The 14,721-nt window shown below is 60.5% G+C and overlaps 1 protein-coding gene across 1 annotated transcript; it reads left to right on the forward strand.

Annotated features, from left to right (window-relative positions):
• The first annotated feature begins 241 nt into the window (after positions 1-241).
• Positions 242-10,090, forward strand: LOC123369187. Its single transcript, XM_045014546.1, has 3 exons — positions 242-452; positions 808-1,713; positions 9,860-10,090. The coding sequence occupies exons 2-3, from the start codon at positions 808-810 to the stop codon at positions 10,088-10,090; spliced, it is 1,137 nt and encodes a 378-aa protein (XP_044870481.1). The 5' UTR covers positions 242-452.
• The last annotated feature ends 4,631 nt before the right edge of the window (positions 10,091-14,721 follow it).

Raw genomic sequence — 14,721 nt, forward strand, 5'->3', positions numbered from 1 at the left:
TGGGGTCTAGTGGTTAGAGCAGAAGGGCTGAGACCCGGGACATCTGGGTTCTCTCCTCAGCTCTGGGAGGGGAGGGGGGTCTAGTGGTTAGAGCAGGAAGCTGTCTTGCCTGCTGCCCTTGGGCTTCTGCCTCCACCTGTGAGCATTTGGGCAGGACTCAAATCCGGGCACCGATCCCTCCCAGAGTAGGTGGGGCTGATGCGGGGAAGGGCAGGGAGCCAGCTATGTGGGAAGGTGTTCCTGTGTTGGGAGTAGCTCTGGGATTTCACTTCTGGCTTCAGCTTCTCCTTCTCTGGCTGTTTGGCTCGGGCGTGCACCTGTGCTGAAGGAAGCAACTCGGGTCCTCCACCCCCAGGCACGGAGCCAGCAGCCTGGAACGATAGAGGATCCTTGGACAAAGGAGAGACGAGACTGGTGATAGAGACTGGTAGAAGAGAGACTATCAGAAAAAGGTATCTGGGAAGAGGTTTGTTCGGGAGGGAGGGAGGGAGGGAGGGATGGAAATAATACAGGGAGCTGGGCCAAGCCAGAGACATACAGGACAAGAAAGGAAGGGAATGAGACTGACAGAAAGGAAGCAAGCAAGGAAGAAAGAAAGAAAACAGGGGACTAAGAAAGAAAGAACAAAGCCAGGGAATGAGAAAGGAAGGAAGGAAGGAAGGAAGGAAGGAAGGAAGGAAGGAAGGAGAAAAGCAAGGCCGAAGGAATGAAACCCACTAGCTCTCTCTGGGTGTGTGGCATGTGGGCCACGTGGCCAGCCCTTTGTGCCCCCCCCCACCACTCCACTCCATGTCTCTCTCTGGGCAGATGTTGATCATTGTCTCCACGCTGGTGAGCCTGCTGCACCCGGTGCTGTCGGCCATGTCGGGGGCTCTGCGCTGGCAGGGCCTGGAGCACTGGTTCTTCCTGCTGGGGCTGCGTCTGCTGGCCCTGTACTTCGCCAGCTCGCCGTGGGAGAGCGCGCGGGATGATCTGGCGTGTGCCTGGAACCGCAGCCAGGAGGAGGAGAACCGGCGCTTCTGCACCTCCGTCTGCTACAACCGCCACTTCCTGGACCCCGTCACGCCCAGCTGGGGCTTCTCCTTCCTCATCGCCCTGATCCCCATCACCATCATGAGGATGCTGTACCCCCAGGGAGATCGTCAGGGCCAGGGTGGGGAGGAGGACACGGCATCGACCAGATCCAACATGGCTGCTGGGCACAGGTCGGTGGGAGAATCCAATATGGCTGCCAGCTCCAACACGGCTGCTGAGCACAGGTTTGATGGAGAATCCAGCGTGGCCACCAAACCCAAGCTGGCAGAGGAATCCAACACAGCTGCTAAATGCAATATGGCTGCCGAGCCCAGGCCGGTGGGAGACTCCAACGTGGCCGCCACCCCAAAGCTGGTTGACACGACCAATGTGGCTCCCAAAGACAACACGGTTGGCCTGAGTGGTGTGAGCGGGCCGCCGGCAGGACCCGACATGGCTGCCCAGCCGCCCTGGCATGCTGGAGTCTTCACCGCGTGCATCGCTGTGCTGCTGGCCACTGAGGTCGGATTCCTCTGGGCCTTGCTGGCCCGGCAGCTGCCCACAGTATCAGGGCCCAGCTTCCCCTGCTTCCCCGGCACCCCGGCCTGCCCCCCTGCCCTCGAGTGCACCATATGGGGCCAGGCCGACAAGCGCATGGCGCTGGGCTCCCTGGCCCTCACGGCCTGTGTCAGCATCCTGGTCTGCCTGGGCTCTGGGGGCGCGTGGCTAGGCCGGGCCACCTGCTGCCGTGGGAGACAGGCGGGGGAGCGGGCCCCGGAGGGGGGACAGATGAGGGAAGGGAGTGGGTGTTGGAAGGAGTGGGGAGAGGGGGAGATGGGGGAAGGGAGGGTGCTCAGGGGGGACTGGGAGGGAGGGGAGTTTGGGGGTGGCACTGGGAAGCGGGTGTACTGGGTGGGGAAGGCAGGTTACGGGGAGCAGCAGGCAGGGGACTGGAGGATGAGAGGGGGGAAAGCAGGGCCCAGGAATGGGGGATACTCGGAGGAGAGGGGAGGGGGTGGTGAGAGGGGGAGATTGAGGAAGGGAGAGTGCTGAGGGGGCCTGGGCGGGAGAGCAGCTGGGGGGAGGGCTAGGCAGGGGAGGGGGAAGGAGGCTGAGGGGGGAACCAGGGAGGAGAGGGGAGGGGGCTGGGTGAGGTGGGGAGAGGAGTGGAGGTGGCAGAAAGGATGGGGGATTGAGGGGGGCCCGTGCACTGGGGCGTGGGGCACGACATGGCAGGGTATGAAGGTGGAAGGGGTTGGGGGGATGGGATGGGATGCAGGGTGGTGCTGGAGAGGCCAAGGCTGGAAACTTACTTTTTTTTGGGGGGTGGGGATGAAATCTGGCCTTCTGCACCATCCACCTGTCACCGGGAGCTGGGACTCTGAGCATGGAGTTATGCTGTCTTGGCCTTCACCCAAACCTGGGAAGCGTTGGATTTCGCCTTCAGTTGCCTCTCCAGATCTCCTGAGTTGGAACTACTTCGGGAGACTTTGTCTGTGTGACTAGCAGCAGCCTTTCCGAGACGCCATGGTCCTGTCGATGATCTGTGCTCCCCTTTTTATAACCACGATGTGCCGTCAGAACAATGACCAGAGAAACCAGTGGCTACGTGCAGAATTCCCTGGGAACACTGGTTGAACCGCTTTCGCCTGGAATCTCTCCTGCAGAACGTCTGATGGGACCACGATTTAGGACTAGAGCAAGATCTGACGACCATGCCTGGATTTGGTGACCACTTTGACCATGCCAGCCAGCCTGGATTTGGTGGCCATATTGGATTTGCCAACTAGTCTGCAATGGGAGGCCAGATTGATCATGCCGACCAACCTGTGTTTGGTGGCTGCATTAGTCAAGCCGACAAGCATGGATTTGGTGGCTACATGGCTATGCAAATGAGAATGGATTGGAGGCCGTAGGAGATTTATTAACCATCCTGGATCTGGTGGCCATATTTGCCAACCATCTTGGGATCAGTGGCCATATTGAATCTGTTGTTTTTTTTCTTGAGGGACTAAATCAGATGAATTTCATCGCTATAGCACTAGCCAGTATCTTCGCAATGAATGTATCTTTAGATGAAAAATGGCTATTTTATGCCCCCCAAAACATTTTCATTTAGGTCTAATTTTATCCCAGTTGTGGCACAAAAAATACCAAAAGATTTTTCACTTTCGGAGACCTGAATTTTCCATGTTTTGGCTTTTGTCAAAAAACCCAAAAGGTTTTACCAAAAAAATTTGAAATGCAAAACACAATGTTGGGAACAACTTGAACTGGAACAAAACAGAGTTTGTAATGCAAAAATGTCTTTTTTTACCTTTTAAATTTAATAGAAAATTCACTGAAATGATTTAATTCCCTGGTGTAACACTCCAATCAGCATCAAGCTACCTATCTAGGGCTGGCTGGCTGGCTGGCTTTCTTTCTTGCTTTCTTGCTTTCGATGATTTTTTTTTTCATTTCAGTCAAAAAATTTCATGGCAACTTGGCTTTTTCCAGTGAAAACTTCCTAACGGTCATTTTTTCACAGGTCTACCGTCCAAAATTCCCATTTTCTCTCCCTTTTAAACTTTCCTGACCTTTTTCTGGTGACCGAAGCAAGTCTGGTTTTAAACTGAATTCCCTCCTCACTGAAACACAACAAAAACATTTCAGAAAGGGGTCTTTTCAAGGCATTTTGTCTAAACACAGCACAATCGAATGAAACCTCAAATGTTTTATATAGCTGTAATGGGAGCGCGGTCTCGCGGCTGAAGAAACAAGGCAAGGGAGCCAGGAACTGGGATGGCAGAGGGATGGGGGAATCTTCCTGGGTTCTCTCCCTGGCTCTGGAAGGCAAATGGTGTCTAGAGGTTAGAGCGGGGGGCCTGGGAGCCAGGACTCCAGGGTTCTCTCCCTGGCTCTGGGAGGGGAGTGGCGTCTAGTGGTTAGAGCGGGGGGCTGGGTGCCAGGACTCCTGGGTTCTCTCCCTGGCTCTGGGAGGCAAGTGGCGTCTAGTGGTTACATCGTGGGGGCTGGAGGTCAGGACACCTGGGTTCTCTCCCAGTTCTGAGAGCGGACTGGGTCTAGTGACTAACTACCTTTGAAAATTTGCCCTTTCAGAGCAGGGCGAGACTTGGAAGTGAATTCAAACGATGACTCGCTCTGTGCGGATGCTTTAATGCAGGCAGAAATAGAAAGACGAATGATGCCAAGAGTCCTGTAAATACTATTACTTGCCATAAATCATAATTTGGTGGTCAATGTTGTGACACTGATGGGTGGAGGTGAAGCTGCTGCTGTCGCTTGATTAAAATACATTTCCCATTCATCACCCCAGCTGTTGTGCAATTTAACCTCAGCTCCGAGTCGCCTGGGAATTCACCTCTGACTTCGACGGGCTCATCCCAGGCGCCTGTAGGATCTTTCCCTGGGAGGTGTCCTTTCGGCTATCGGTTTAACAACGTTTCTTTTCATCTGGGACCTGCCCCGTAGGCAGAGCCATAGATTCCACAGCCAGGAAGGATCTGGGAGCATCCAGGATGTAGGGCGGCCCTGGATGAATTCCTGGTGGGACGAGGGCAAACAGCCCCTCGAGTGGAGAATCCAGCGGGATCCTGGCGGGGGGATGGGGAAAGGAAGACACGTGTAGGCAGATCAAAGTGACGGGAACCGAGTTACAGGCGTGCAGTTCTGACTCATCCGGAAATCAGAGACAGATCCAAGGTGGTTGGGACGGGAGCTAGGAAAAGGCAAAGAACAGAGGGAAGGGTTTGAACTGAAAAGTCGGAGGTGGGGGCAGGGCTGGAGGCCAGGACTCCTGGGTTCTCTCCCCAGCTCGGGAAGGGGAGCAGGGTCTGGTGGGTTAGAGCAGGGGGGGCTGGGAGCCAGAACTCCTGGGTTATCTCCCCGGCTCTGGGAGGGGAGTGGGGGCTGGTGGGTTAGAGCAGGGGGGCTGGGAGCCAGGACTCCTGGGTTCTCTCCCCGGCTCTGGGAGGGGAGTGGGGGCTGGTGGGTTAGAGCAGGGGGGGCTGGGAGCCAGGACTCCTGGGTTCTCTCCCCAGCTCTGGGAGGGGAGTGGGGGCTGGTGGTTAGAGCAGGGGGGGCTAGGAGCCAGGACTCCTGGGTTCTCTCCCTGGCTCTGGGAGCGGAGTGGGGGCTGGTGGGTTAGAGCAGGGGGGGCTGGGAGCCAGGACTCCTGGGTTCTCTCCCCGGCTCTGGGAGGGGAGGGGAGGGGAGGGGAGTGGGGGCTGGTGGGTCAGAGCAGGGGGGGCTGGGAGCCAGGACTCCTGGGTTCTCTCCCCAGCTTGGGGAGGGGAGTGGGGGCTGGTGGTTAGAGCAGGGGGGCTGGGGGCCAGGACTCCTGGGTTCTCTCCCAGCTCGGGGAGGGGAGTGGGGGCTGGTGGGTTAGAGCAGGGGGGGCTGGGAGCCAGGACTCCTGGGTTCTCTCCCAGCTCGGGGAGGGGAGTGGGGTCCTGGGGGAGGAGAAGGAAGGCAGGGAGTGGGCAGTGGGGATTGCCGAGCAAAGGAAAATGGCTGGAGGGGGGAGGCTGCTGGCTTGCTGAGTTCCCCTGCGCTGCGAATTCCCCTCGATTAACCCCAACCCAGGGCAGGGCGGCTGCGGAGTCGCACAGCCTGAACCGTGCCCTAGACGCGGCTCGTCCGGCGGCCCCCAGCCAGCTGGGGACCGCCCCTCGCTGCCCCCCAGGGCTCAATTCGCAATGGAGGAGGGGCCGGGCGCCAGCAAGGTTTTCACTTTCATAACCGAGGACGCCAGCCCAGGGGGCGGGGGCTGAGCCCCAGGAAGTGCTGTTCTTACCTGCAATGAGTCTGCAGGGACTTAGCCAGCGAGAACTGTGGGAGGTGGGAACCCACGGCTGGGACAGAAGAGGGTTTCAGGCTGGAACTGAGGGGCAGGCTCAGGGGGCAGGGCTGGGCTAGCAGGGGCTGCGGGTCGGGAGTGAGGGGCACCGGCAGAATTGGGGGGGGGCAGGGCTGGGCTGGCAGGGGGCTGCGGGGTGGGAGTGAGAGGCACTGGCAGGGCGGGGGGGGCAGGGCTGGGCTGGCAGGGGCTGCGGGTCGGGAGTGAGGGGCACCGGCAGAGCTGGGGGGGGGCAGGGCGGGGCTGGCAGGGGCTGGGGGTCGGGAGTGAGGGGCACCGGCAGGGCTGGGCTGGCAGGGGCTGCGGGGTGGGAGTGAGGGGCACTGGCAGGGCTGGGGGGTGCAGGGCTGGGCTGGCAGGGGCTGCGGGTCGGGAGTGAGGGGCACCGGCAGAATTGGGGGGGGCAGGGGCTGCGGGTCGGGAGTGAGGGGCACCGGCAGAGCTGTGCGGGGCAGGGCTGGGCTGGCAGGGGCTGCGGGTCGGGAGTGAGGGGCACCGGCAGAATTGGGGGGGGCAGGGGCTGCGGGTCGGGAGTGAGGGGCACCGGCCAGGCCGGAGGGGGAATACACCGGAGTGGACAATCCACCCCCGTCTTGCCCCTAAGGTCTGCGTTGATTTATCTGCGGCTGCAGCTCTGGGGTGCAGTAACCCCGACTCATCGCTGGGTGGCAGCGTGGACCTACGTTTGGGGTCAGGTGAGAGTTCTCCGACTGGCTCCCCGGCCCCCCCCGGGTTGGTCTGGATCCAGCCGGGCTCAGCGGCCCCCTGCTACGCGCCGCCCCGGGGTTCTCCCGCGCGGAGCTGGGCCTCTTCCGGCGCCGGGTCTAGACGCCGTCTGGCGACTGGCCCCCGCTTGGCGGGACAGACAGACTCCGCCCCAGGCTGTGAGTCCCGGACGGCCCAGCCGGGGGCAGGTTTCTGGGGGAGCAGCGGGGGCTGGAGCCAAAGCAGAGCGGCCCCAGAGAGAGACACCGACCGAGGCTGGGTTGGAAACGGGCAGGAGCAGGGGCGGGTCTGGAGACGGCGCCCCAGGGCTCCCCATTCTCGGCTGGCCTGACCCAGGGGCCCAGCTGGACCCCGCTCGCTCACTTCGAACGGCACCTAGGGGCTCTGCCCCCGCCCGTTTCCCCCCAGCGCCAGTACCACACCCGTCCCCTGAGCCAGGTCTCTGGGCACGGTGGCACCTACAGAGCGGAGCTGCTGAAGTACCTCCAATGCCACAGCTCACCGGGCCTGCTGCTGGCACCTGACTGGTTTGGGGCACAGACTAACGAACCCCAGGGCTGCCGCTGGTGGCAGCGGTGGGATGCCAATCAGCAGATTTGCCTGGGAGGGTTCCAGGGGCAGGTGCCACGGTTACGAGGGCTACGCGGTGGGTGGAAACGAACAACCCCGGCACTCAGAGTGTTCTCCCGGGCGGCGGGAGCCGGAAGAGGCAGGGTAGGGCAGGTGGGGAGATGCGGTCGCCTGTCTTCGTGCCCAGCACTTGGGGAAGGCTGGGGTGGATCCACCCTTCTGAACCAGCTGGGTTTTCTTGGCTTGCTGCTCCAAGGCGACACCCAGGAGCTGGCTGAAGGTCAGAGACCTGATACCCCGGGGGGAGAGAGACCCGGGTATGGGGGCTGCAGTGCAAGGGGGCCCAGCCGCCCGGGCAGGGGTGCCCAGGGCCGAACGGGACGTCATGGCAGCCAGTGGGAAAGCGGCCGGAGGGCGTGTTGAGCAGGCCAGGCCGTTAACCAGCTGGCGGCGGAAAGGGGGGGGGTGCCGCGACCCACAGTGAACAGATGGCGGGAGGGAGACGCGGGAAGCCACCAGCCGCCAAGGGGAGGAGACGACGTCGAGACCTTTCAATGGGTCCAGGCTGCAGACCAGCCCCCCGGGATGTGACGGGGACTCGGCGAACAGCGATCGCTCTGGCCACCCCCCGTCGGCAGCGGAAGGAGCCTCCCAGGACCCCTGTTTGTCGCCACCGGGGCGTGGGCAGTCAGGGCGGTGGGTCCGGGCGGGGGTCAGAACCGGGGTCCGGGCGGGGGTCAGAACCGGGGTCGGAGGCTCAGAGCGGTAGCCTGAATCCGGGGACCCGGGTTGGGGTCCTGGTGCCGACGCCAGGGGTCGGGGCCGGAGTGGGGGGGTGGAAGCCGAGGGTCCGAGCCAGGCTGGGAGTCTGAGCCCGAGGCGGGAGGCAGGCCAGGGCCCCCACCTTGCACAGACCTTCCTGAGCTGGAAAGGGGCGGCTGGACTGATCGGGGGCCCGTGGGAGGCTCCCGGCCCAGCCAGGCGTCGGGGCACTGCGGGCAGCCCGGTGGAGGCGGAGCCCGTCCTGCGGCCCCCAGCTCCTGTCCTGTCCCTGCAGAACCCGACACAGCCCCAGACACTCCCGGCCAGGAGACCCCCGAAGAAACCCCGCCGGGCTCCCCCCTTTCCTTTGCCTCTCAGGGTTAGCACAGCTCCCCAGCGGTGTCCCCCTGCAGTGACCAGCCCCTGTCTCTGGACGGACTCTCACAGCGAGCCCCAGGTGGGCTTGCGCCCCAGGAGCGGGTCCTTTCTACCGACCCGGCACAGAGGGGCTGAAGGGAGACGTGGTCCCTTGCTTTGCAGATCCATCACGCCGGGCAGTGGGGGGGGACAATGGGGTTTCTGAGCAGTGGGGTGGCTTTGTGAGGAGCTGAGCAGACTTGGGGGACAGAGATGTTCAGCTGGCAAGGGGCAATGGAGGGGACTCCCAGCCCCCCTGCTGTAACCACCAGCCCCCACTTCCCTCCCTGAGCCAGGGAGAGAACCCAGGAGTCCTGGCTCCCTCCCCCCCGCCCCGGTTATTCTCTGGTATCCCTTTGAACTGCACCTCGGCTGCTTGTGCACCGGGGGACTGGTGCCAGGGTGAGTTCTCCTCCCGGTGCTAACTTGCCTTTGCCGTTGTGCTGGGATTGCAAGGCCAGAGCTCCCTTCCCCCCGGTCTGGAAGAAACCTGTTTCGCCCTCGTTTGGTTACAGGCTTGAAGGCACAATATCTGCCGGGCTAGGGAATCCCCCCTTGCTGTTAATATGTGCGTTGTACAGGGATGCTAATGAGCAGCGCGTCGCCGGCTCTCATCTGGCCCCTCACAAGACTCTGTTTATGGATAAACACCGTGAACGGGGGGCACGGGGGGCACTGAGTCAGTCAGGGCTGCTGACACAGCGTGAGGCCTTCGCTGGCTGGCACCGAGGTGCTACCCCTCCGCGCCGTGTCCCATGACCCCCGCTGGGGCTGGGGAGGCAGGGGTGTGGGAGGGACCCGTGGAGAGGGCTGTGACGCTGCTTGCTGAGGCGTGAGATGGGTATTGCCAGGGTGACCCCCATGGAAGGGCGGGAAGCACCCTCATCAAGTTGCCTTGAATTGCTGGGCCATTGGCAAAGGCCTGAGAGGCTGTTCCCCGGTGTGAGAGCTGCCAGTGTGACAAGGGGATCTCGTGCCACGTGCCACGCCTGGGACTTGGTCCCTTCCACCCAGGGCTGACTCTGGAGCGAGGGTGGATGTGGGTGCCGCGAGGCCCTGGGAAACAGGGGAGTCACTGAGCAGGACCACGTGCAGGAGAGAGACAATCTCACGCAGGAGCTGGAGCTGGGAGCCTGTCACCTCTGCCAGCGCCCACAACCTGCGGGGAAACTACCCGGATTCGTCTCCATTGGGGACGGTGGCCTGGGCCGATGCGGCACTGGGCTGAGACCGAAGATGCCAGATGGGTGGGACCACCACAGATCCCCATCCTTCCCCAGGGAGCAACTGCAAGAGAGGCTGAGAGAGGTGTCGTCCACCCTCCGGGAGCCCAGAGGCCTCTAGACTTGGCCAAGGTGGCAGAGGGAGGGATATGGGTACGTGAGGACCATTGACAGGCGAGTGACGTTGCCATGGGAGCCACGTATCCCCTCCCAGGGACTGGCGACAACCTGGACTCACTGGCCACGTCCCGTTGGGTCTGTGCCCTGCCCTGAGTGCACCCCGCAGAACCGACAGAAGGAGACGACGTTCACCACCCGACATGTCACGTTTAACGTCATGCCCTTTGGAGTCTGTGATGCCCCCGGGTCGTTCCAAAGGCCGATGGGGGTTCCACCATCCGGGACGTCCCGCCTGGTGTCTCTCGATAACGCCGTCCTCACCGGGAGGGCGTGCGAGGAGCCCCGGCGGGAGCTGCACGGGGTGAAACCAGGCACAGGCACCTTTGTTCTGGGGTGAAGTAAATTACCTGGGGCGTGTGATTGCAGGGGGGTGGGGACAGGGACAGCCCCTGAGCAGGGGAAAGCCGTCTGCCCCCGACCCATGCTACCGGCCGTCACTGAGGCGCGGAGTTGCACTGGGCCCACCATCGTACAACTGGAGAGAAAGCCACTGCTGATTGTGCCACCATCTCACGGCCACCGCACAAGCTGGCAGAGGGGGGGCAAACCTGGGAGGTAACGGCCTGCACGCCACGAAGCCCGGGTGGAGCTAAAGTAGAGGCTGACGCCTGTCCCAGAACTGCACCCAGATCCTCAGCTCTCGTGCAGTGTAGACACAGAAAATTTGTCCTTGACGCTGTCTGGGCTTAGCCGTACGGGGACAAGGAAAGTCGCTGCAGATGCCAGGTGGCCCCTGAGCTCCGTGCGTGACTAGGAGGCAGCTGCTGGCAGTGCCAACCTCCACAAAACTCCTGGGGGCCGCTGTCCTGCCAAGGACGGACCATCAGTCACTCAGGTACCTTCTTAATTTCCATGAACTCCAAGGACAAAAGGCGCAGAGGCTTGAGGCACTGGCTCCATTCCTGCCCCAGGTTCGAAGCAGAACGCTACTGCTGCTGCCCTGTCGAGAAGTGGGAGGCGGGACAGTGCCAGCCATGAAGAAAGGGTCACCGGAAATGGGCTGAAGGCACGATAACGGTGTCAGAACTGTGCAGGCAGCTCTGACACATGGCGAGAACGGGCTAAGCATCCTGCAGCGTTAATGACCCAAATTCAACCTTTAGGGACATCTTGGTAGATAATGTTTTTGTGTTTTGTGTGTTTACACACTGGGATGCTCTGTAGCTCGGGGGATCACCCGGCACCCCCACGTCCATCCTTATAATACGATTGTGTGGTGTCCAGTGCAAAGTTTGTCAGGTCGGGTGTCTGCGGCAGGCTCAGGATGCGCTGAGCATTGTAGTTATGTGATGTCGTGGGTTGTAATTTCATGTCTATAGTTATGAGGCTGAAAATGTGTCTTCATGGCTTAAAACCAGCCCAGGCAAAGCTCTCCAGGGCAGAGGGGCCGTTCACACCTCATCAGGGCACGGACGGGCCAGACCCAGCCCAGCCTCACAGGAGCAAAGGACACTGGCCTAGGCAGCAGCAAAGGATCGGTCGGACTCTGGAGTGAGTCGCCCCCTTCCCCGGGTCAGTCTGGGCCTGCGCTGAGGTGACGCCGACCTGACCCTGAGCGGGGGGGGAAGCCAAGAGGGAAGAAAGGACACGATAAAAGGGAGAGACGTTTGCCAGGCTCTTCCTCTCGCTTCCATTTACACCTCCAGACCCCACCACCCAGCGACTGACGCGCTGCTCAAAGGGGAGAGCCGGGCTGAAGGGCCACCGGCCTGTGGGGAGAAGCACCCAGGTTTGTAAGGGCACTGAAAGGGTGAAGAGCAGCTTCGAGAGCGTTTTGCTTTTATTTCATTTGACCAAATCTGACGTGTTCTGCTTTGACTTATAATCATTTCACATCTCTTTGTAGTTAATAAACCTGGCTGTTTAGTCTGGCTGAAGCAGGGCGCTTGGTTTGCAGCGTGTCAGAGTCTCCCCTTGGGATAACAAGCCTGGGACAGATCAATTTGTTAAACTGACAAACTCCGATAAGCTTGCGGCGTCCAGTGGGCGTAACTGGACCCTGCCAGACGGAGAGGTGCCGTTGCACTTTATGTGATTGTATGGAAATATACTACTGGGTGTGACTATAATGTAACTGGAATATGCTTCTTGCAAAAGGTCTCTTGACCCAGCAGATCACCGGTCCAGATAACCCCAGAGGGGAACGTCCCAGTGGTGCAGCGGGCAGGGTGCATGTGCAGCTTGTTACTCCAAGTGACGTTGACACTCTAAGCACCGATATTTGTGATTTTTAGTGAGTGGCTAAGAACGGTCGGGAGGAGGTCACCGTGCTGTTATGTTCTGTTGGTTTATTTCGGGTGAGGGAAATGCGCACAAGAAAACAGGAAAATGACTCCCAATGAGGCAGCTGCAGAACTGGAGCTGGCCAGACTGGAAGCGGCGGAGAAGGCAAAGGGCCGGGAGTTTCAAATGTGGCCGGCAGAAATGAGGCTCGAAGCAGCAGCTGCGTCCAGGGAACCTGTGGCTGCAGAGACAGCCAGGGCGGAGGCTGCACCCAGAAGGGCCAGGGAAGAAAACGGGAGCGAGAAGAAAGAGAAAGAGAGAAAACACCAGCTGGACCTGCTAGAGAAGCAGAACCAGAGCCCCCCGGCCGGCTCCCAAACTCCCCGAGTGGGAACACTTGTGTCCTGCACCCAGCGAGGAGGACGATATTGCTGCCTGTCTGACCACCTTCCAGAGCCTGGGTGCAGTGCAATGAAATCCCCGAGGATCAGCGAGTCCCCACCCTGACTGTGAGATTAACCGGTACAGCTCGACGCCTGTTCAATGGAATTGCCTGGCGAAGACGCTTTAGACAATTAAAGACACTGGTCTGGGAAGTTTTCAGATTCCCCCCCAAACCTATCGGGTTACGTTTGGGAACGTTAAGAGGGACGTTGGGCTGAGTAATGGGGAAGACGAGAACAAAGGAAAGTGGGTGAGGGGCAAAGGTGTTCCCAGCTGGGAGGGAACATTGGCTGAAGGGCATTTCCCGGGCCGGCGTAAGGCGGACGCGACCAGTGTCCGTGGGACAAAGACGTAAGGTCTGTGGGTGAGATGGCGTCTCTTGCTGATGCCTTTGTCAGCGTCAGACTCAGGACTCACGGTTTGTCAGACCGCTCTGTCTATTAGCCCAGCGCTCTGCCAATACACCCGGATAGTGTGAGCCCCGGGCAAGAGCCACCCGACCTCAATTTATACAGATCAAAAGGGAGTGAACTTGACAAGGTAACAAAGGGAGCAGAACTGACAAGTTCCCCGAGGCCAGACAGACGCAGTGAATTTCCTTGCTAGCTTTTACCAATCTCCGGCTAATGTTTCACCATTAGCTCATTGTTTATGCCTCAATGTTCCTCTGCCTGACACCTGGATTGCAACATTTCAGCTCTTTTGCTTAAAGCCACACCCAGCGATTCTTTAATCCTTTCTATTTTCACAACATAATTCACTCCACTTTCACACCTTCGAACAGACCCAGGCGTCTATTGAAAACAAACCAGGAACGAGGTGTTTGAAGCTGGTGGGACGGGAAGATCCCATTTTATCCCTAGCAAGAGGGAGGGTGGCTGGGGGGCTGGGTACTGACCTCCCCCAAACCATTCCTCTAACCCCCATCCCAACCCTCCTGTGAACGCAGAGGAGCCCGGCAGGTGCTATCGGTGTAATTCCAGTGACCCCCTGAGGAATAGATGCCCTGTGCCAGGCGGAAGCAGGCACCCAATAGCTCACGTTAGTTCTGCCGGCCTCACCACGGAAACCCCCAGGCGATTGTTGGCTCGGTGAGATTAGCCTCTGCAGAACCAGACGTGGAGCATGTTAAGTTTGTCGAAATTAATGGCAGGGAGGACTTGGGGCAGAGGGATACAGGGGCCCAGATCTCTCTGGTTAAGCAGCAAGTGGTCCCAAAGGCCCATATGCTGCCTGGCCAAATGGCAGAGATTGTGGGGGTGGGCGAAAGCTGATTCCTCGGGCCACTAGCTCAGATCCATGGGGTGTGGAAGTGTGGGGGCTGGGGGGGTGCTGGATCACCTCCCATTCGACCTGCTCCTGGGGAATGATTTTCTCCGTGTAGCTCAGGTTACAGGATTTGCCTGGAGCAGGAGAGGGGTTATGCTGGGACCCCGAGGGAAAGGGGGAGGTCTCAGGAACTGCTGAGAGAAGGGGCGAGAGGCTCCGTGATTCCTCTGCAGCAGGGGGAAGCCACGTTTCCAGGTGGGAGGGTGGTTGAGACCAGCTCCTGCCCTGCAGCTGGAGGCAGCCCCACCTCAGGCAGGAACGGGGGAGTGATGCCGGCCAGGGAGAGGCCTGTCCAGGGTGTCAGCGGCAGCCGGTCGCCGGCTCTAGGGAGCAGAGGGGAGCCCAGGGGATCTCAGAAACCACTGGGGTGGGTGAGGATTCCTGTGACTCGGTAACGCAGGGGACCAGGGTGTTTCCAAGCGTGGGAGGGGCTGGGTGGCTCCGTCCAGCGGAAGGCAACGTGCCCTCAGGCGCGGGGGCGGGAGAGGTGCTGGCCGTGATCAGGGAACCTGTCGCAGTTGGTAGCTGGCAGGATTTTACAGATGAACAAGGGACAGGCCCCTTCTCGGGGGGCCCAGAGGAGGAAACCGGGGGAGGAATTGTGGGGGGGCAGGAATGTCACGTGGGGCAGGAGGCCCAGGACCGAATGGCCGCGTCAGCGTCTGTGCACCCCGGGGGTCAGCCCGTGACCCGGGCTGGGAGGAACCGTGTGACCGAGCGCCCGGAGGGGCAGTCCCCCAGCGGACGTCTCAGGGTGGCGGAGGGAATTTCGGATACGTTTGGGGACAGTAACTGAGTCTCTTTACAGCAAGGTGCAGCCCAGGCCGGTGAGAACAGGAGCTGGGACCAGGAACCGGCCAGCGGGTTTGTCAGGCTGTAAAGGACCCAGCTGACAGCTCCGTGGTTTGAGCACTGGCCTGCAGCTAAGCCTGGGGTTGTGAGCTCAGTCCGGGAGGGGGCGTTCTGGGGCTG

This window comes from Mauremys mutica, chromosome 4 (assembly GCF_020497125.1).
Source record: "Mauremys mutica isolate MM-2020 ecotype Southern chromosome 4, ASM2049712v1, whole genome shotgun sequence".
In the NCBI taxonomy this organism is placed as follows: Eukaryota; Metazoa; Chordata; order Testudines; family Geoemydidae; genus Mauremys; species Mauremys mutica.